The 21,925-nt window shown below is 34.8% G+C and overlaps 1 protein-coding gene across 2 annotated transcripts in view; it reads right to left on the bottom strand.

The window, feature by feature from the left end:
- The window catches only part of Lrrk (Leucine-rich repeat kinase), a 239,580-nt gene that overhangs the window by 63,991 nt on the left and 153,664 nt on the right, over nucleotides 1–21,925 (bottom strand). For both annotated transcript variants that reach the window (XM_081732781.1, XM_081732776.1), the window contains exons 24-27: nucleotides 20,301–20,469; nucleotides 11,643–11,851; nucleotides 9,885–10,045; nucleotides 1,184–1,428 (exon numbers count right to left, since the gene is read on the bottom strand). In XM_081732781.1, the coding sequence (XP_081588907.1) occupies nucleotides 1,184–1,428; nucleotides 9,885–10,045; nucleotides 11,643–11,851; nucleotides 20,301–20,469 (784 nt within the window). The remainder of the gene's footprint in view (nucleotides 1–1,183; nucleotides 1,429–9,884; nucleotides 10,046–11,642; nucleotides 11,852–20,300; nucleotides 20,470–21,925) is intronic.

Raw genomic sequence — 21,925 nt, 5'->3', positions numbered from 1 at the left:
CCATCGAGACAAATGATAGAGAAGTGGTTTGCTGAATTTAAACGTGATCGTACAAACACCGATAATGCTGAACGCTCTGGTCACCTACATGCGGCAATTGTTATAGAAAATATAAAAAGAAGTCCACAAAATAGTTTTGGCCGATCGTGAAATGAAGTTGCATGAGATAGCGGACACCTTAAAGATATCAGAAGGCACTCTGTGCATCATTTTACATGAACATTTGTCCATGAGAAAGCTCCGTTCGAAATGGGTACCGCGTCTACTCACAGTCGATCAAAAACATCAACGCGCCGACGATTCAGGGTACTGTTTGGAGCTATTTCAGCACAATAAAGAGTTTTTCATGCTGTGTGTGACAATGGATGAAATATGGATCCATCACTACACTCCAGAGTCAAATCGGCAGTCAGCTGAATGGACAGCAACTGGTGAAAGCCGCCCAAAACGCAAATGTCAGCTGGTAAGGTTTTGGCCTCCGTGTTTTAGGATGCGTACGGTATTTTATTCATCGATTACCTTGAGAAAGGAAGAACCATCAATAGCGAATATTATATGGTGTTATTGGTGCAGTTGAAGGAAGAAATTGAGAAAAACAACCCCAAATAAAGAAGAAAAAGTGTTCTTTTACCAAGACAATGCACCGTGTCTGAAGTCGATCAGTATAATGGCGAAATTGCACGAATTGCACTTTGAATTGATTCCTTACCCACCGTATTCTCGGGAGGTAGACCTAAAAAGAATGCTCCCGGGAAAGAGATTTGGATCCAAGAAAAAAAGTGATTGTCGAAACTGAAGCCTATTTTGAGGCCAAAGATAAATCGTTCTACAAAAAGGCATCGAAATGTTAAGAGAAGGGTTGAAATGAATGTATTACTCTTGAAGGAGATGAATAATGTCGAATTTTGCCTAAAATTTATTGTTTTATTAGTCATTCTACGAACTTACTGAATGAGTGTTACTTCTACAATACTGATACTTCTTAACACATGTAATCCTATCAACATTAAAAAAAATCTTGTCATAAAACCAAAAATGAAATGAAATCTTTAAGTTTTACGTCCCACGGTTATGCCGGTGAGGCGTCATAAAACCAAATAAACTACAGAAGGTAAAACAAGTAAACGTTACTAAAGAGAGATTTCGTAGAAAAGAAAACACTTTACAAGAAAGAGTTCATTACCTAATGTAGGATACCAGTCTTCTAGTAAAATATCAATATGATCTACGGCCAACGCAAGAAGTTTCGCTATACACTCAGGACTAGGGTCCAATACAATTGCTTGATACCCAATCGGTTCATCATCTGACGACTCATCCATAATAGGTCTTTTGATCACAACGGTGTCCACAGGAAAGTAAATTTCCAATATGGAAGAGCTGAGAAGGTCCACCTCTGACCATACACCTTCTTGTTTTAACTTGAATCTACAAGAAAAACAAAATCTCAAATTTACGATCATCATATTTGTAGCTAAACACTACAGGCATTTATTCACAGTGTTTTACAATTCCTGTTAGAACACTTGGGAGAATCTATTTTTTTATATAATATATTAATCCACTGACTGACACTGATTCACTCATTGAGAGATCCCCAAAACTATTACGCATCGTACCTTGAAATTTTGTATACAAGTAGTCCTCCTTGCGCCCTAGGCTGTAAATAAGACGAGGTTTTGCGAAATACGACTCGTAAGGGAGAATAGGGGGCTTAAGAGATTTTTTTTACCGTTCTGTAGAAACTTTCTCCTTGTACCCTAGGTTGCAAATTAAACTTTTTTTTTTTTTTTTTTAATGTAACACCTAACGGAAGGAGGGGGTCCTTGACTGACTTTTGTCTTTCGACAAATTTCGAAAATTCTCAGGTGTAGAACAATGAAATTTTGTATAAATGTTTCATTTGTATCCTAGGTTTTAAATTAGATGGGATTTTGCGAAATGCGAGCCCTACGAGGAGGATTTTTCTTTCGTTCATCATGTCTCTGAAAGTGTTGAGCGCAGAACTATGAAATTGTCTGTTATTTATTTGCATCTATCTTACATTAAAGATTAAGAGGAACTGGATGCAAGGAGAGGAAGAGGTAAAAAATATAGTCCACAGCAACACGCGAGGACATACGCTAGTTAGTCATAAAAACTTTATTTTTCCATCCTATTAAACATCAGAGTCAAGTTGAGCCTCCTGTATTTCTTGGTAGAATGGAAGAAAGTCTCATGGGGTTTCGTATAAACAGACTCAAAAGGTGTCCACCTTGCTCTTCTATATCCTGTTACGGAATTGTTTAAAAAGTCAAAAATGAAAATGAAATGACATCTTTAAGTTTTACGTCCCACGATTATGCCGGCTAGGCTGAAGGAGATGGTGATGATGAGGAATGAAGGAAATGATGGAATGAAAAAAGTGGGAGGAAACGGGACAACCACGGGAAAACTTACACACAGTGTTTGTCTACCACAAAGCTCGCTTGGCGCGAGCTGGGGTCAAACCAAAGACCCCATGCACTACAGGTGTACGCTTCACCACTGAGCTACAGCCTCCCTCCCCCCCGGTCTCTCGTGCCGAAGGTGCATAGGCAAACCATATAACCACGAGGGAATACGGTTTCGTTTCTGCATTTTGAGTTTAGCAATATTTGGGAAACTGGATCTTTGAAACTATATAGTTGAAATTCTTAACAGAAAGCGGGTAAAAGAACAAAGCACTTTAACGTTAGAATCTATAATATGGTTAATATCGGGGTTAATTTAGAATCTCGAAACACTCCAAAAAGACTCTCATAATAGATACAGATTGTCGAATAATCTATCAAACTACCTACTTCTCTTATAATTATATGGGTGCATGGGGGGATAACTAGTGTTGTAAATAGAAAAAAAACGGTTCGTATTTTTTCAGAAATCTACGTTTTTTTTTTTAGAAAAAAAACATTGCCTCTCGTTTTTTTTCTAAATTTCGTTTTTTTTCAAATAGTCATTTGTAATGCATCTTAAGTCTATTTAAGTGAGAAATATTTTTATGTAGGTGTAATCACCGTAAAATGCAACATAAATTAAACGCTAGATACTGATACGCTACAAATATTTTACAATTTATATGAATACCATACCTATTAACAATTCGGGTTTCAGCAGTTTTCATCAATATCAACTAAGAAATAAAAGTAGAAATGAAATTTTGTTTTTTCGTGAAAGCAGGCCTTTAATAAGCACGAAAATAATGTCACGAACAGTATAAAATTCCAATAACTTGTCTAAAGGTAAAAACTAATACTAATTTGCCTAATAGTATTTTTCTAAATGTCATATATAAATAATTTGTCGACTAGATATATATATGATATGCAGAGCCGGATATATGCAGTGGCGTATTTACGATTTTGTTTCGGGAGGGGCTTTGCTAACTTTCGGGGGGGACTTTGCCTGAAAATGTGAAAATTCTGCAAGATATTTCATATACTTTACTATAGTAAGTACGATTTCGGGGGGGGGCTTAAGCCCGGAAGCCCTCCTAAATACGCCACTATATATATGCAACACGTGCATTTGCGTGGAACGGCAAGCTTGGATGGTCCGGCAAAATCTGTCATAAGTATATTATTTAAATTAAATATTTCTTGTTGGAAACAGACTTCATGATGATGGTAGTTACAATTACTAAGCTGACCTTCTATTTGAATACTACATTCATAAATTATGTTTAGGTTGCATTAGTTTAAGGCCACATGGACAATGCTAAATGGTCGAATAAATCCGAGCACAAATTGCTTGATTGTTGTCAAATGCAAGAATTCAATTCTCGAATAGTAGTGAATATCTGTTCCATTTAGTAAGTTATCACAGTTTTGATATGAAAGTAGTCTTGTTTTTGTCAGAAGCAACTTCCTTATCATTGAAGATAGAAATAAGTTTCTTTTTTTAAATGTTAGAAGATGTAGAAGAAAAATCAAGAAATAAAGATAAAAGAGCTAGTTGCACTGGAATTGCAAACTGAAACATTGAGATTGAAGCTCGATAGTGAATTCTATAAAAAGGATTACCATCTTTCCTATGCAGGTGTGTTTGCTTTATCTTTCACTATCATAATAGATTAACATTTAAAGAAAAAAATAGATACAACGGAATTGCATTTTTAGTAAGTATTTAAGCCTTTCTGAGTGCGACTGCACTTATCCTTACGTCTTTATTGTTTACAGTTGCTTTGTTGTTCATGCTGGAGTAGCATACTTAATATAATGACTTCTAAGATTTATTCTTTCTGGAGAAAGGGGGAGGCGACAAATTATGCCATTGCACGAGGCGACAAATTGACTAGGATCTGAATATAGGATGACTCAATTTGAAGTAATGCAGGGTGTTTCAAAATTAATATTAGGTTTTTGACACTTTGTAGTATCTATTACAATTAACTTACAATTCTAAATATTATATCAAATGAAAGAGCAACTCAAACAGTTTTGTACGCACGCATGTGCATACGTTGTTTCTTCTGGCTGCCGTTAGAAAGAGCAAGTAGCAAAGATGGAGACTAGAGAGCAGAAAGCTTTTTGTGTTTTAATAAAGACTGAACCTGTACAGTGTAACCGTCTGTGTGAAGAATATTAAGGAGACGCTTGCAACTACGTCTTTATTGTTTACAGTTGCTACAGATCTAAAACCTAAACTACGGTTTACGTGCCAATTTCGCAAGTGAAATATTGCTGCATAACAATGAAGATTTTCTGGATCGTGTCGTCTACAGTGATAAATCGACTTTTCACCTAAGAGCTAATGTGAACACTCATAATGTTTGCATCTGGCCGTCAGCAAATCCTCAGGAGATGGTACAATTGAAACGAAACTCCCCTAAATTGAATGTGTTTTGTGCCATATGGCGGAAAGTTTATGGGCCTTTCTCGCCTATCGACTAGATGTGTGCCGTGTGATGAATGAATCTCACATTGAACACTTGTAGCAAAGACTGTTTGAGGTGCTCTTTTACTTCATGCATTGCTTATAATTGTTCGTAAAATGTAATAAGTACTACGAAGACTTAAAACCCCAAAATTTATTTTGAAACACCCTACATTTCTCACCAACAGTGTTGGCACTAAGATGTAAAAAGGAGAAAAAAAAAATCCTTATAAAGTTATTGTTTACAACGATATTATTATTAGTCGAGACTATAACTACAACATCAACACGAGTTAGTAGTCAAAAAAATGTAATCAAGTGTATACTCGGTGGTCAAGGTGGCCAAAGTGGCACACACAGGTGTGTCACCTGTTTAATCCGCTCCAGTGTGGACACTAATTAAGATATCGGGATATTATTCTTGCAAAATGTGGTTGGACTATAGTTTATCATATTAATTTCTTTTTCTTCTGGTGTCGAATTTCACCCCAGTAAAAAATTCGAGAATTTTCTAATTTCGAATTTCCTTTACTTTTTTCCCCTGTAGCTTCCTTCGTTGTAGAAAGACATCCTTAAGACTTGCCAGGTAGATACCTCTGATGGATACCTAAAGGGGCGTTTACACTTAGTCGATTTGCGTTCGATTCAGTTGAATTGACGTCACTTTCAACTTAATCGACCGTGTAAACGGAACTTCAACTTAATCGCTTGTTGATCGAAGGCGACTAATCGACTGGCAACTGAATTGAAAGACGTTCTATTTTCTTCTGCTATAACACCGCAAATTGTACCAATTACTGCTTGCTTGGACATCTTTAAAATTGCCAGTCAATTTCGAAACGACCAGAGGAGAGCGAGTCGACAAACAGCATTCAATTTCGGTTGAAACAATTGAAACATCCGTCGATCTGATTCGGCCTAGTTGCTTCGATTTAGTCGCAAATGCAACGAGTCGATTTAGCCGTGCGACTAAATCGACCAAGTGTAAACGCCCCATAACTGTTGACATCAATTGGACGGGCCTGCGCGTAGTGTTGCCAATTAGGGAATTTAAAATTCTCCTATATTTGGGAAAAAATTAGAAATTTTTGTTTATAAATCCGTAGCTATACGTCCGAGTGCAAGTCAACTTACGCCAATCGAACATTTGTCCTTACTTAACAAACGAAAGTACAGATCGTTACATGGGGTAATTAGGGAACGCAAGTAAAATTCGTATTTAGGTTCTAGCCCTTGATTTTTCTAGTTTTTCCTTGCCTTTCTCTTTACCGTAATATATTTTTGATAATTAGAAGCTTTGTTCCTTAAATATCGCCATAATACTTGTAGGATATATTAGTGGTGTACCAATGTTTAATTTAAGATAATTTGCATCTGTCTGGTTGCAGTGTTGCTAGCTACAGAATATTTTAATTCCAGATTTTAGGGGGAAATTTTGGAAAAATTATATGTTTTGTCTCTATTATTTCCCTCTTGTTGGCTATATCGGAACAAACGTACCAGTATCTGGAGGTCTCGTGTTTACTCTACACAACGCACTATAGAAAGTTTCAATAGGATAATTAGGGGAAGTACAGTTGAGGTTTACAGTGGTCCTTGTTCTCTAATTGAAAAGATAACTGTGATTTTTTTTAAGGTAGAATGAGATATTTGTTATTGACATGCTTACTTTATTAGATATGTCACAAAACTTGTAGGATATATTAGAGGAATACCAAAGCTTATTTTAAGATAGTTTGTGTGTGTCTGATAGTAGTGTTGCTAGCTACAAAAAAAAAAAAAAAAAAAAAAATAATTCCAGATTTTAGGGGCAAATTTTGGGAAAATTCCCTTTTTTATTTCTATTATTTCCTTCTTGTTGGCTACATTCAAACAAATGTACCAGTGTCTAACAGCCTCATCCTTAGCCTACACAGCGCACCATAAAAAGTTTCACTAGAATAATTAGGGGAAGTACAGTTGAGGTTTATAATAAACCATGTTCTGGAAATTGTAAGAAAATGGTGAATTTCTGAGGTAGAATGAGAGTTGTTTTTTTAATTTCATGTTTACTTTGTTATATATCGCCATGATACTTGTAGGATATATTCTTCGAGTACTACGATTTATTTTCAGATAGCTTTCGTCTGTCTGATGGCAGCGTTTCCAGCCAAAACAATTAATTCCCGCTATTAGGTGAAAAATTCGGAAAATTTTCCTTTTTCCCTCTATTATTACCCTCTTACTGGCTACATTGAAACAAACGTACCACTACCTGAAAGCTTCCTCTTTGCTCTACAGAACGCACCATAAAAAGTTTCAATAGGATAATTAGAGAAGCTGTACCCCGGCATATTTAATTTTTGCCTCTGAGGCGTAAAAAGTGTCAAAATTTCATGTGTATGACAGAATTTTTTTCCCTCTTTGAATGGAAGCCAGCGACTTCAGGATTTCACTGTACCTTGTCAACACACCAAAGATTTGTTTAGGTGACTTGAACCCATATAGCAGCAGTGGTGCTAGATACAAAAAATTTTTGAAATTCGGTTAGGAAATTTTTTGTAAATTTTCACCCCTACATTTCCCTCAATAATTTCCCACCCGTTGGTAACACTGCAATGCAACTTACACCAAAAGATAGCCACATCCATTTTCTTAAAAACAAGGCCTTAACCATATCAATCGAATGAATATTTTTTGAGCAATAAGTCAGTAACTGGAAATGTAGGAAAACGCCAAAAATGACCTGGGACCGAAAGGAATAATCACACAATTTTGCTCGTATAGGTTCAAAGAAACAAACGATTTGTAAGTTACGAGGGCTTCGACTCAAGTTCTGTTGATTATTTCAATAATCTGCAACATAAATCAATAAATAATAGTTGCCAGAAAAAAACAGATTTTTGAAAAAAAAACATGAAAAAGAACGATGTTTTTTATTGAAAAAAAACTTCACAGAAAAAAAACCGTTTTTTTACAACACTAGGGATAACCCAAATTAACAAAAAAATTGGCAACTTACCAATGAATCCTCCCTTGGAAAGTCTAATCAATTTTTTGACGTTTCGGAACTCTCAGCTGGTTCCTTCCTCAGTGGCAAGGTGAAAAGGATTAAAACGGAAAGGAGATAAAAAGGAGTAAAACAAGGAATACATATCACTAAATAAAAGTAACGTACAAAAAGGATCCTGAAATGAGCAGAGCAGAGTGAAAAAGGAATGAACTGAATCAAAGAGAACGCGGTGTCTATGTTACGTCACTGTTGCCAGATTCAAAGTATGCATAAAAGGTAGGTACCCATGTTCGATCAATTTTGCCAGTATCAAGATTCAATACAGATTTGTATTTATGAATAAAGAACGATTCTTTAATTCCACGTTTTTTTTTTTTTTTTTTTAATATATATATATATATATTTCTGCTGAACCTATTACCTTAACCTGTTTTATATTGTGTGAATGTTGTTTTAAATGAAGCGCCAAACCCGACATTCCTTCTTCTTGGGACTTTTTTGATTGTCTAACACGTTCCTTAACACGCGTGTTAATATTGCGCTTCGTTTGGCCAATATATGAGGAGTCACATTCGCATTGGACGCGGTAAATCCTGACTTATTTAATGGATCAACAAAATAACTTTTAAATCCAGTGAGATATATTTGTAAAAATTTTGGGGGGGATACTTGAGGGAGATATGTTATGCTTTGCAAGTATACGTTGAATATTTGTTGATAGTTGTGGAAAATAAGGAATTCCAATCCAAGTTTTTAACTCTTTAGAAGTTACCGTTTTGGGGACTTGTAACGATCTACGTGTTTGATTAAACCATTTTTGTAAAATACATAGCATATAACCGTTTTCTTGTCCTAGTTTATATAATTGTTTTAAGCTTTCATAATGAGACAACATTTCTAAGGTTTTGACGTGTGTTTCTAATTTTCAACTGACGATCGTTTCACTGATCTCAATGCCAACCTCCTGAGGGTCAATTTGCAGGTACAGTCCGCATCAAAAAACCTGCAACATGAGCATGTAAGTTGATTGTGAAATGACGAAGTCTTTTGCTCCAAAATAAGTGTGCAGTTGAGGACGCCGAGGTTTCTCCTGGTGTGATTCGTGCCACTTAGCGCTATGTTGATTCCCTGCGCTGTTAGGCGTAGTTTCACAATAAACTTACATACTCATGTTGCAGGTTTCTTTGCTGCGGACTGTACAAAACTGGATAATGGTATTTACATATGGTCATCACTGTCTACTGCTGTCCGAATGGCTGGGCTTGTCGCCCAGTCACCGGTTAGTGCTTAGTACATAATCGGATTGACTGTTGGCATTTTGATTCTCAAAAGAAATGAAATGAAATGAAATCTTTGAGTTTTACGTCCCACGGTTATGCCGGTTAGGCTAAAGGAGACGGTGATGACGAGTAATGAATGAAATGGTGGAATGAAGAAAGTGGGAGGAAACGGGAGAACCCCGAGAAAACCCACGCACACGGTGATTCTCAAAAGAGTGATTTAAGATGGAGCGTGGTTTGGCCGATTGTCGGGTGTGAAACAGAAATACATGACATGAAATAGAAAACCTTAGACAGAAAATATATAACATTTTTTTTTTTTTTTTTTTTTTCAGTATTCTCAAGAATTTGAGTCGTTTTTAAGTCTTGTGTTATCTAATTTAAAACGAATAGGACAACAAATTTTCACTGAGGTGAAAAATTCTTTCAACATCTCTTTTTCTAGATTCCATTTGTGTCACGTCATACTAAAACAGACTATAATTTATTCATGAATAGGATTCTATTAGTTAGTTCAAGCATAACTTTTTGATATTTTTCACATTGTTTTCTCTGTTAATCAGTATTTGTTCTACTAGTCTGTTGTAACAAAATTATAAAATGCAATATATAAGACATGTACGAAAATATAATTCCACGATATACTAAGAAACTGGAGCAAATATGGACATAAAATTAATAATAAGGACACAAGTATATAAATGTAAATAGCTAATTACCGTAATTGTCTGTAATCAATAGGATTGTTCCTGACAGTTGGCAAAACCTCTTTCATTCTGAACAGTGTTGTGTCAACATAACGCAGCTCCATTCCCGTCTGCCACAAAATCCACTCAGCACGAATGTCTAGGATTTGTGTCAGTTTTGGATCTTGTGTTATCTAAAAGAAAAAAAAAAAAAAAGGAAAAAAATATCATCAGTAAGGTAAGGAAAGCTTTACATCTAGTGATGAGTTCATTTAATGACATATCATAACATGATATTAATTATAATAAATTTTGTATGAGGAATGTACATATAAGGAAAATATATATATATATATATATATATATATATATATGTGTGTGTGTGTTTGTTTGTCTTTTTATTTCTGAAGCGACAGTTAAAGTGCCTACGTTGAAAGAAGGAGATGAAAAAACTAAGTAACTAACTAAAACTAAAACCAAAACTAACTAACTAAATAAATAATAATTTAGTGTATTCAATATTTGTTTCTTTCAACTAATAAAAGTAATTTGTAAACCTTTTATATTTCAGATATTTTCTCACCCCTTCATGTGTAGTTCCCTTTAAATGTTTAGAAAGATCTGAAGTTGGAATACCATTATCCCTACCACCTATACGAGTTTTTTCAACCTTGTACGCACTTTTATGCTTTGACATGAGAAAGTAATCTCAAATACAAGAAGTTAAGAGATTCTTCAAAAACCCTTTATAGTACCGTATTACAATTTGTCAGTGTTGTTATGAAGGATGGCACACCAATATCTTCCCAAAGTATTCCAATGTATCAAATATTAAAATTTCAAATATATTACTACATGGTTTGGCGAACGTTACCGAAATCTGTACGTTTTAGAGTACCTTGCACACGCGCGATGACAAAACACGAACTGTTACACAAACACTAAATATTCAATTACCATACGCTCGTCATAACATCAGTGATCTGAAATGTGTCTATAAACTCAGATTTGGTCACATCAGGTCCGAAACGCCACTCTTAGAGTTGTATTTCAGAATTCCACTCATACAAACAAGTAGCACACGTCTTTTTCATATAGTACGACCTAGACTTTTAATAGTACAGGTTCTCTGTTCTACAGGCTTCCTAAATTATACAACGAAATGCCACATGCACCCGTACATTTATTTAATTCTGAGGCTGCATATAACCCTGCATTACGACGTCATTTTAGTGGATAAACTTTACTCAACCATTATCAATCTTTCTTGTTATTACTTAGATGTTATTATTATTATTATTATTATTGTATTATGTTACCATCTCTTAGATTTGTTTGATATTCTAGTGTAAGTTGGCGTTCATCTGTATCTGAAATTATGACAGTAAATAAATAAATATATAAAATCGAAATCCAGATAGATATCTTAATCTGAATGAAATGTTTAATATTTCAAGTTTTATTTTTATTACATTAGTTTACAACACTTGAGTTCTATCATCACTGAACTGAACTTAAGATTTGCTCTCTTAAAAGACTTAAACTTGGTCTGTAAAAGTGTAAATAAAATGGGACAGAATGATTTACTTACATTAGCAAGGAAGACTATGCTCTTCCGGGATCTGAAGTCTGAATTACCAAGTAAAATATAGTCTTCAAGCAGCATAAAAAAGTATTACGAGAGACAACTTTGAACTCACCTGTACAGAAAATAATCGACTAAACAACTGAATCAGCATTATTAATTATTACGCAATTTGAAAGAATACATCACCATTAAATCCTACTTACTTCTTTCGGTAGAATGAAATACGATCTCACTATTTCCACAATTGTATCATCGGCTAAAATCCTTGTCATAAGACGAGACCAGAAGCCACTGGGGAAATAGGACATCAACAATAACCTTCGCACTGAGCACTCAGGGTCACTTCGATGGCTCATTTCGTACTTACTGCCTTGATCACTTGTGGACGGCTCTTCTTCACATTTCTTGGGGGCTGCAACAATAGAAAACACACACTGCAATTCATTTCTTCGTAATACGTGAGTCGTTTAATATATGAGTTTCCCTAAGCTGTGTAGATCGGTCCTTCCTCACCAATACACATAATCCGCATTGAGATTCAGGCAGATGTATATATACTTTACAAATGTATCTTAAAAAATGTTTTACAGCTTAGGGAAACTTATATATTGAACGACCCACGCATACATCTTATTATGCAAACATTAAATAGGAAAATTGTTGAAGCTAGTTAACATGCTTGTTATTGTATACCAGTTTATTTGTTTAATTTCACTTTTATTTTATTTTATTTTCAATATATTGAATGACTAATGGAGTAAACAATTGATTTCTTCCCATACTATATCATCTAAGGATGAAAAAAGAAAGAAGTTCATTCAGTTTTATGTCCCTTTAGGCTAAAGCAAATGGATGAATAATGGAAGTGAATGAATATGAAAAGAAAATAGTGAAATGACAATGTACGAGGAGTGATCAGTAAGTAAGGTTACAAAGCATGCACTGAAACTTTATATTATTTCATGTAACCAATACTGTTAACAGATAGTACATACATTAGGTTGTTTATTGACATAGTCTCCATAGCGGTTAAACCACTAGTCGCATCGTGGGATCAGTTTGAAGGTTCCCTCCTGGTAAAAGTCCTGTCCTTGGTATTCTGCCACTTTGTCACCAAGTGTTTCACCTTCTCGTCTGAAGCCAAGACGGCCTCCTAGGTGCTCCTTCAAATGGAAGTCGCTTGCAGCGAGATCCGGGCTATACGGAGGGTGGTCGGTGATGTCTCAGCGAAACTGCTTCAACAGCGTGGTCGTCTTCTGGGTTGTATGCTGGGTCAGCACTGCGCTCTTTGTTGGTGACGTTTTCTCGACCAGCCGCAAACTTTCGACACCATTCTGCATGATGCTGACGAGATATTACAGTATCTCTGTATATCGCTACTAGCTGCCGGTGAGTTTTAGTTGCGGTTACATGTTTCGCCCACCGAAATCGAATAACTGAGCGGACTTCTTCGTGAGACCAGTTTTCCAAAAGACTGTCCATTTGTGTTTACCTCGTAGGTGGCAAGTGACAAACTCTGCACAGTTGCCAACTCTATGTATTACAATTGCCGCATACTCCTCGTTCTTCTCTAATAGATGAAACTCTAGAAATATCGGCTTTGTAACTTTAGTTTCTGATCCTCCCTCGTAGGAGGAAACGAGAGATTCTCAGAAGACCCACGGATACAATGTAATCTACCACAAACTGATTTAGCTAGAGTTCGAACCAGGGACTCCTCTAAACAGAAGTAAGCTCTCTATCCCTGAGCTACTACGCCCTCCTTTTAAAGGTGCAATTTCAATGAAATTTAAAGAGTAAAAGATGTGTAATTGGACAAAAAATAAAACCTGGGTGTCTGACTTACTATGTCGGTGCACAGGCTCCCTTGTAATTATATGGCAAACATAGGTACTTTCAGCGCGGAAGTCCTGAGTTCGTTTACCAGTGTTGGCTCGTGTGCTTCTGATCATACGTTAAGCAGTACGTCCATGTCCCATAATGTTTCGGTACTGAAAGAGACAAAACTCAAACATGCCGGCCGGTGCACTTATCATTACACTCTTTAAGTCGCCGGTCAGTTATTCGGAAACTTCATTTCTCATATATTTAACCCAACAATCTTCTTCAGTGTTTACGAATACAGACATTGGGATATCCAACCACAACAGCTGTTACGATACAGAGTACAAACCTCAAAAGAGTGAAAATGTACGGCTGTTTAGGAAGCAGGCTGGGTACTGTAGTGGATAACGCATCGAAACGGAAAAACAGACCCGGATTTAGTTCTTGGTCCATGGACACATTTTAAATTAGATAATAATTAACACTCGGAATATTTAAGTTTAATTATTTAACCTACAAACTAACTAGTTGAGTTTAATATTGGAAGTTAAGTATTAGAAACAAATTTCACTAAATTATTAAAATAATATATAGGAAATGAAAAAAAAAAGCTATTTCGCTGCCAAATAGTTAAAAGTTTTCTTTTTTTCTTCTACTTTAGAGTCAAAATCGATTTCCGATGGGAACTTTGTTCTCTTCTAGCGATATCTCTAGTTCAATAGTTCTAATTAGCAAAATTCAAAGGCAAACATAACTTGAAATAATAGCAGTCATTTCAATATCTTCAATGTTATACATACATACATATATGTATGTATAATATATGTATGTATAATATATATTGTCACGGTACGCCAAAATTCAGGAATATTTTAATATCTAAATTCATTCAATTTTATTAATTGGCTACAAAAAGGAAACAGTAAAGTATTGTTTATAATTTAACTTGTTGTACGAAATTAATTAGGTTGCAGACAGACAGATTATAACATCAGGTTACGTATTGCTGATGATTGTTGTTTTTCATGAAGGAATAGACACGAGTCTGCAAGTGTCACAAGAATATAAACAAATACGAAAATAACAAGAAAATGTAAAACGTTGTATAGATTTGTGTTAACAATTACACATTATCAAAATTAGGTAAAATTGTGAAAATCGCAGACGTAAACTGTCTGGAGAATTTGGTCAATGAGAGAAAAAGCAGAAACTGTGATTTCAGCACAGTTTCGGCACAGAGATGTAAGAGCTGCAGAATTTGTAATAGAACAACAACAAAATTCGTCATCATGGACATTAACATAAAAAGGTTATGTTAGACTGAATAAGGATCAGTCGCAGGAGATCCGTTATTTGATCAGTCAGGAAGGATCTGTCTCAGTAGAGCAGCTATTGGGAACCAACTGTAGACAACAGCATTTCCAGTGGACATCCATCCACTGTGTGGAACTTAGACGACGAACTCCGTGTCCAGGAGTTCGACTCCAGTTTACAACGAGGTATGTAATAACGCATCTCTGTTACTCTCGAATTGACTGATTCACCAACAGATTTATTAAATGTGATTTAGCTATTTTACTTAAAACTTACATCACAACATTCGACTCCAAACTCTACTTAAAAGATAATACAATAAATGAATAATTTAAAGTTAAACGCTCATATTCTAATTTATTCAATCTCTTTCGCATATTAAGTATTAAGCGCAGTTGATATACGCTCCCGCAAGGAGGTTGAAATGGTGGAGGCGACCGTTGGTTCGATTCTCGGGAGGTATAGCATTTTAAATTGCTTAGTAACCCACCATTGAAAGGGTGGAGGCAGCCCTAGGTTCGATCCCCGGGACAGTATTTAATGTTGACATGGTCGAGATACTGCGAGGCTTACGCCTAGTAATGATCCCAGTGCAGTGTTAGTTAAACAGTAGGTCGTTGGTTCGATCCCCATCACAGTATGTTGTCATATTAGTCTAAAGTCAAGCGCTAAATCCATAATATTAAATTGTCATACACATGCGTTAGGTTAAATAATAAAGTGATTACAAAAAGAGAATAGATTAACCCACACCACCCACCCGTATTAGCATTTCATTAGAGTATAAGAATTAGAGCAAAGTAAAATCATGTTATCATTAACTAATAATCACAGAGAGCATTATCCGGTTTTGCAGGATGATGGCAAACCGGCAACAATGTTTTCTTCAAGTAGATACTATAGGCTAGATCTAGGGGTACTTCGGAGTTTCACGGAGTATGGCCCGACTTATAGTTCAGCCACAGAAGAAATATTTATCGAGATAAAGTTCAAATGTGGAAAAAGCAAAAGTGGTTTATGGTTACTTTTAAACAGAAAAATTTTGATGTAAAGAATGTGTTGGAATTAGGGTACCGAAGGCATTTTCTGGCAGTAGTATCAGGAGTGGTTGAGGTTTCATTGAGTTTGAAGAACGCAACGTTCTTCGCATTAAAATCAGATGACCTGTCGTATGAAATATGCGCAATTTTTAGAGAATGTGTAGATCAAACCAGGGTCAACACATGGTTGGAGCGGTTCAGAAACACTTTCGAGTGTTCCAACGCAATTCAAATTGCGGATCTGGTCGGAACTTTTGGTTCTTTAGAGAAAAGAGAAAAAATCATAATATCTCGAGAGAATCTATTGTTAGATTTAGCAGCATTTGCTAATTTCTTTTTAGAAAGGAATAAGAAGCGAAAAAGTAGATTTTAAATTTAGTATAAATGTAGATGGACGATTTATTAGGATAGGATTAGAATGTATATAGAGTTAGTAATTATATTTGTAATATTTATAATATGGGATTAGGTAGTATTTAAGTAGTACAGTAATATTATAGATAAATATAGTCATAGTAATTGTAATTAGTGTTAAGATAGGTTAGTTAGTATTAAGAATAATTATAATAATAAGATAAGTTCAAGGGTTAAGGATTTTCATATTATTATTTTAGTAAGATTTAAATAGGTTTAGTAATTATTTATAGTACTAAAAATGAATTTAAAAGAAGTAAATATTGGAATTTAATTTAATAAGTAAGATGTCTTTACGGCATAATAAACACATGAAGTATTAAATAAATGAGGATTTAAAGTTTTTAAACATGACTAAATAATGTGATAATAAAGAAGAAAATAGTTATGAGTAAGAAGCTATCTGAAAAAATAATAATAATAATAATAATAATAATAGATAAGAAGAGAGAAAGGCAAGATAGAATGAAATGAAAAAAAAAATGATTGATGAAATTAAATGTTTAGTGATTAGTTTTTTTTTTTAAAAAAAAAATTTTGGTAAAAGTTATTGACATAATTAGGAAACATCTTGATAGAAAAAATCTAGGTAGGTAAGAACTCACATTTTCGTGATGTTGAATTGGGCGTTTACCAGATCTCTCACGAAAATTTTTATTTATAAATAACACATAAGTCTTCGGCGACATTAAGGCGGTACAGAGAAGGAAATAGTTACCCACTTGTCGTTCTGCAAAGCGGTGAATTTTTTTTTTTTTTTTTTTGTGAATCTGACCTATTTAGCCAAGTATCTAGAAAGAGCAAAATTTTGAATTTTTTTTTTTTATTAAAATTTAGGCATAGTAATAAAAGATATAGTTTTAAATATTAAGGAAATAGATGTTTAAGAAATAGGAATAGAGAAAATAGGCTTTCTATCTAGCTTTCAAGTTAGAATAGTTAAGATCTAGGAATAGGAAAAGTAGAAAATAAACTAATCACGAACACTTAATTCAGGAATGAGAAAATGAGAAGGAAAGAGGAGAGATGGAAAGATCTGGAAAGAGAAAGAGAGTAGAAAAATAGATAAAGATAATATAGATATTGATAGCAAATTTAATAGAGAAAATAGAATAATAAATATTTAATTACGGATGTGTCAGTCAAGATTATGATTAATTTTGAAGAATTTTTATAACAGAAAATGACGATTATTATATTATTATATTATGATTATATTTTTAATGTTAATAAGAAAAGAAAAAGAAAGCTAGCTAAATAAGTAAATAAGTAAGCAAGAATATATACTAGTTGTAATAATGAGAAGTAAGCGATATATAGAGAGCTATAGCTATAGAAATAAGAAATAAATAAAGTAAGCTTACTAAGAATTAATTTAGGGGAAAAATAAGACTTGGCTATATGCAGTCTACAGAGTGACCCTTAAGTGTTACAGAACATTCAGAGACGGATTGAAGAATCATGTTTATAGAACTGATCATAGATACCGTTTCAAAGTTTAGGCCATTTGGCAAATTAATTATTATTTAGCATTATTAACATTATATTATTATTAAGATTATGATTATATTATATTATTAATTATTATTATATTATTAAAACCCGAAAGTGACGATAACTTGAATAGTTTTTATGTTGCAAGGCCAGTGACTAAAGACATTGAAGTTAATGACCAAGAATTGAGAATTATAGAGTACGATATATGTGCTATTGATTATTGATATAACATCTAAATATAGTAAATTATCAATTTTTATACCCGATTTTGTCGAACTAAACAAATAAATAGATAATAAAACATTTTTGAGTATGAAGAAGAGTGGAAATTTAAGTTAAATAATTTTTGAAAAAATAAATAAATAAATAAATAGTAATAATAAGTGTTCTAGGAAAACACCAAAAGAGGAAAACACCAAAAGTTAAATAAATAAGTTAGTAGCTGTATTCAAAATGGTATTTGTAGATGAAATTGCGAGGAGGGCCGCAATTTACCATCAAAAGCCCAATCCCAGATTCGAGGAAATGCGAGTCTGCATCAATGAAATCCCTAATCTATAAATATATTTTGTTTACAGTGAATGGTAATAAAATGAGTAACTTAATAATAAGAATAATTAAAAGAATAGGTGACGGGATACGTAAATAATAATAGTAATAAAAACATTTTTGATAAAATAAGAAATTTGTCGAATTATAAATAAAGTTTAAATTTAATAAATAATAACAAGTAATAGGAAATAATAAAGTTAGGTTACTTACCAATAACAAGTAGAGGAGATGTATATAATGGTGAAGGATGTGAAAAAAAATAACACAGTAACACACGTAAAGTTATCACACAACACATAATTAAAAATGCACACTTATTTTTTTTTTAAAAAATAATCACATTTGAGAATTGGTGAATTCAGGTTTTGAGTAAGGAGATTGTATTATTGCATAAATCTTAGTGAAGTAAATCTTAAGATTAAACTGAGTGGACATGAGTTAACGTGGAACGATATGTGTTTGAAAAGGACGTTCTCACACGTAGAACGGATGCACGAGTTGGTCAAGGTTGAGCGGAAATGAGAAAGGAGAAGAAGAAAAATGAATTTTTGCAAACATCAACAGTTTAACATAAAAGCGTTGACACAGAGTTGACACTGAGTTGCCAACTAAGTAACTCAATTTAGGTCAAGTTTGTTGGAACAATGATGCTATTTTTGTGTTGGTGTATTGGTGTGTTTGGTGAAATCAATATAGAAAAATAGTGAAAGTGCATAAAAGTATATTATCGTGTGTGTGAATGTATAAATTAAATATGAATATATCATTAAATATGAATATATCATTAAATATGAATATATCGTGTTCCCTAAGAAAGGACTTAGGATGGAAACAATTCTTAACGTGTTGAAGACAGAAAGACTTCAAGTAGTTCTGTGTTACAACGACAGATGGCAGATAAATGCAGTGTACTGCTATCGAACATAATTGGCTTCATAAATAGAAAAGAATTAATTGGACTTTTGAAAAAAAAAAAAAAATCCGTGAGAATTATTAACCATCAATTTTTGTTTTTGTTTAATCTGAACATGACAATTTTGGCTTTCAATTTTTAAAATTATATCTGTAATTTGTTATATGAATTAATAATTTGGAAATTTTTGTATACAGGGAGTTCTCCAAAAGCCGATCTTTTTGTTAAAAGATCTAGTCGTCATCGGAGATGCCTCAGTTTAAAGTGGGGGCGTGTCACGGTACGCCAAAATTCAGGAATATTTTAATATCTAAATTCATTCAATTTTATTAATTGGCTACAAAAAGGAAACAGTAAAGTATTGTTTATAATTTAACTTGTTGTACGAAATTAATTAGGTTGCAGACAGACAGATTATAACATCAGGTTACGTATTGCTGATGATTGTTGTTTTTCATGAAGGAATAGACACGAGTCTGCAAGTGTCACAAGAATATAAACAAATACGAAAATAACAAGAAAATGTAAAACGTTGTATAGATTTGTGTTAACAATTACACATTATCAAAATTAGGTAAAATTGTGAAAATCGCAGACGTAAACTGTCTGGAGAATTTGGTCAATGAGAGAAAAAGCAGAAACTGTGATTTCAGCACAGTTTCGGCACAGAGATGTAAGAGCTGCAGAATTTGTAATAGAACAACAACAAAATTCGTCATCATGGACATTAACATAAAAAGGTTATGTTAGACTGAATAAGGATCAGTCGCAGGAGATCCGTTATTTGATCAGTCAGGAAGGATCTGTTTCAGTAGAGCAGCTATTGGGAACCAACTGTAGACAACAGCATTTCCAGTGGACATCCATCCACTGTGTGGAACTTAGACGACGAACTCCGTGTCCAGGAGTTCGACTCCAGTTTACAACGAGGTATGTAATAATGCATCTCTGTTACTCTCGAATTGACTGATTCACCAACAGATTTATTAAATGTGATTTAGCTATTTTACTTAAAACTTACATCACAACATCCGACTCCAAACTCTACTTAAAAGATAATACAATAAATGAATAATTTAAAGTTAAATGTCTAAGTTATAATTTATCAATAACCTTTCGCATGTTGATATACAAAATCCTACGAAGTAGGTTGGTGGAGATAGTAGTGTAATTTATTCCTGTCTACTTTAGATAGTAGATGGAAGCAACTAGTACTGTGTCACTTTGCACGTACATCCCTGCTTAATAAGCACGACACAGTATTTATGTTGACAATATATATATAAAATTTGAATTTAGAATCTTACCACTAATTTTCGGAGAAATTGAAGAAGTTACGCTACCAGGTTTCTGCAACTGAAATTTCTCTACGGAATTGGAATGAGTGTAGAAACTCGAGTTCCCAACTAATGTGGATGCATGGGACACAGCTAGCTTCTTGTTTCTTATTGCCCATCCTCGTGATCGGACCGGAATCTGGAAAACAAAATAGAACACAATGGAATATAAAAGAAAATTGTGATATTGAATTAGAATTTTGATCACTGTGAAATTTAACGTGTTTAAATTACATGTTTCTATTGAACTAAAAGACCGCTGAGGCGTAGTCTGTATGGCGTCAACCTACCAACTCCAGCCTCCTGTCAAATGTGTGCCTGAGGAAGTCTTGCAAGGTGGAAAAAAAAGAATGATTTTTTCAGTTTGACGTCCCAATTTTGCCTTTTAGTCTAAGGGAGACGGATGATTAAGGCAAATGAATTACGATGGAAGAATCGGTGGAATGAGAATGTGGGATGAAAGGGAGTACTTCGAGAAAACCCACAAACACGATATCCACCACAAACTTGCTTGGCCGGGTAGTGAACCAGGGACCTCACGCACCGGAGATAAGCGCTCTACTACTGATCTACCGTTACTCCCGAGAGAGAGAGAGAGAGAGAGAGAGAGAGAGAGAGAGAGGGAGGGAGAGAGAGGGAGGGAGAGAAAGAGAGAGTGAGTGAGAAAAAAAGAGAGAGTGAGTGAGAGAGAGTGTGAGTGAGACAGTGAGGGAGATAGAGAGAGAGTGAGTGAGAGTGAGCGAGTGAGTGAGAGAAAGAGAGAGAGTGAGTGAGAGAGAGAGAAAGAGAGAGTGTGAGTGAGTGAGAGAGAGAAAGAGAGTGTGAGAGAGAGAGAGAGAGAGTGACAGTGAGAGAGAGAGAGTGAGTGAGTGAGAGAGAGAGAGAGAGAGAAAGAGAGAGAGTGACAGTGAGAGAGAGTGAGTGAGTGAGTGAGAGAGAGAGAGAGAGAGAGAGAGAGAGAGAGAGAGAGAGAGAGAGAGAGAGAGAGAGAGAGAGAGAGAGAGAGAGAAGGAGATGAATTTTTATGGCACTAAACAGTACGTCGATTGCTGCCAATGATAACTGCTTGCTTTTATTCTGGTAGAACAGACATTTATTTATAGTGAGTGCTCACTGAATTGCGACCACCTACCTAATACTTTGTTGCTCTTCCTTTTGCTCAGAGGATGGCCTGGGATGGATTGTGGTAGTTGCTGATATGTTTCCAGGAAATCTGACACCATATATTCCTGACAGCATCCCACAATGAGCCCACAGATGTCGGTGCAGGAGTCATGGTGCGAAGAGCTGTTTCTACAACATAAATGTTCTATAGAATTAAGATCCGGTGACTCAGGGGGCCAATTCATATGTTACAGCTCTATGGAATGTTCCTTAAGCCAAGCAAGTACAATCCTGGCTTGGTAGCACCGTGCATTGTCGTCCTGGAAAATGCAGTCTTCGTGTGTGCAGAAGTGTTGCATTGTAGGGTGTACGTGATCCTATACACCTGCAGGTACACAATGGATGTCTTGCTGTGGTCCATGCACACTAATGATCATAGTCCATACCACCAGAAGCATTCCCAAACCATACAGCCGCAGCCACTTACCTGT

This window comes from Thermobia domestica, chromosome 1 (assembly GCF_964235325.1).
Source record: "Thermobia domestica chromosome 1, izTheDome1.hap1.1, whole genome shotgun sequence".
NCBI classification, from domain to species: domain Eukaryota; kingdom Metazoa; phylum Arthropoda; class Insecta; order Zygentoma; family Lepismatidae; genus Thermobia; species Thermobia domestica.
The sequence above is the reverse complement of the archived record's forward strand: the minus strand, read 5'-3'. Positions and strand labels throughout refer to the sequence as shown.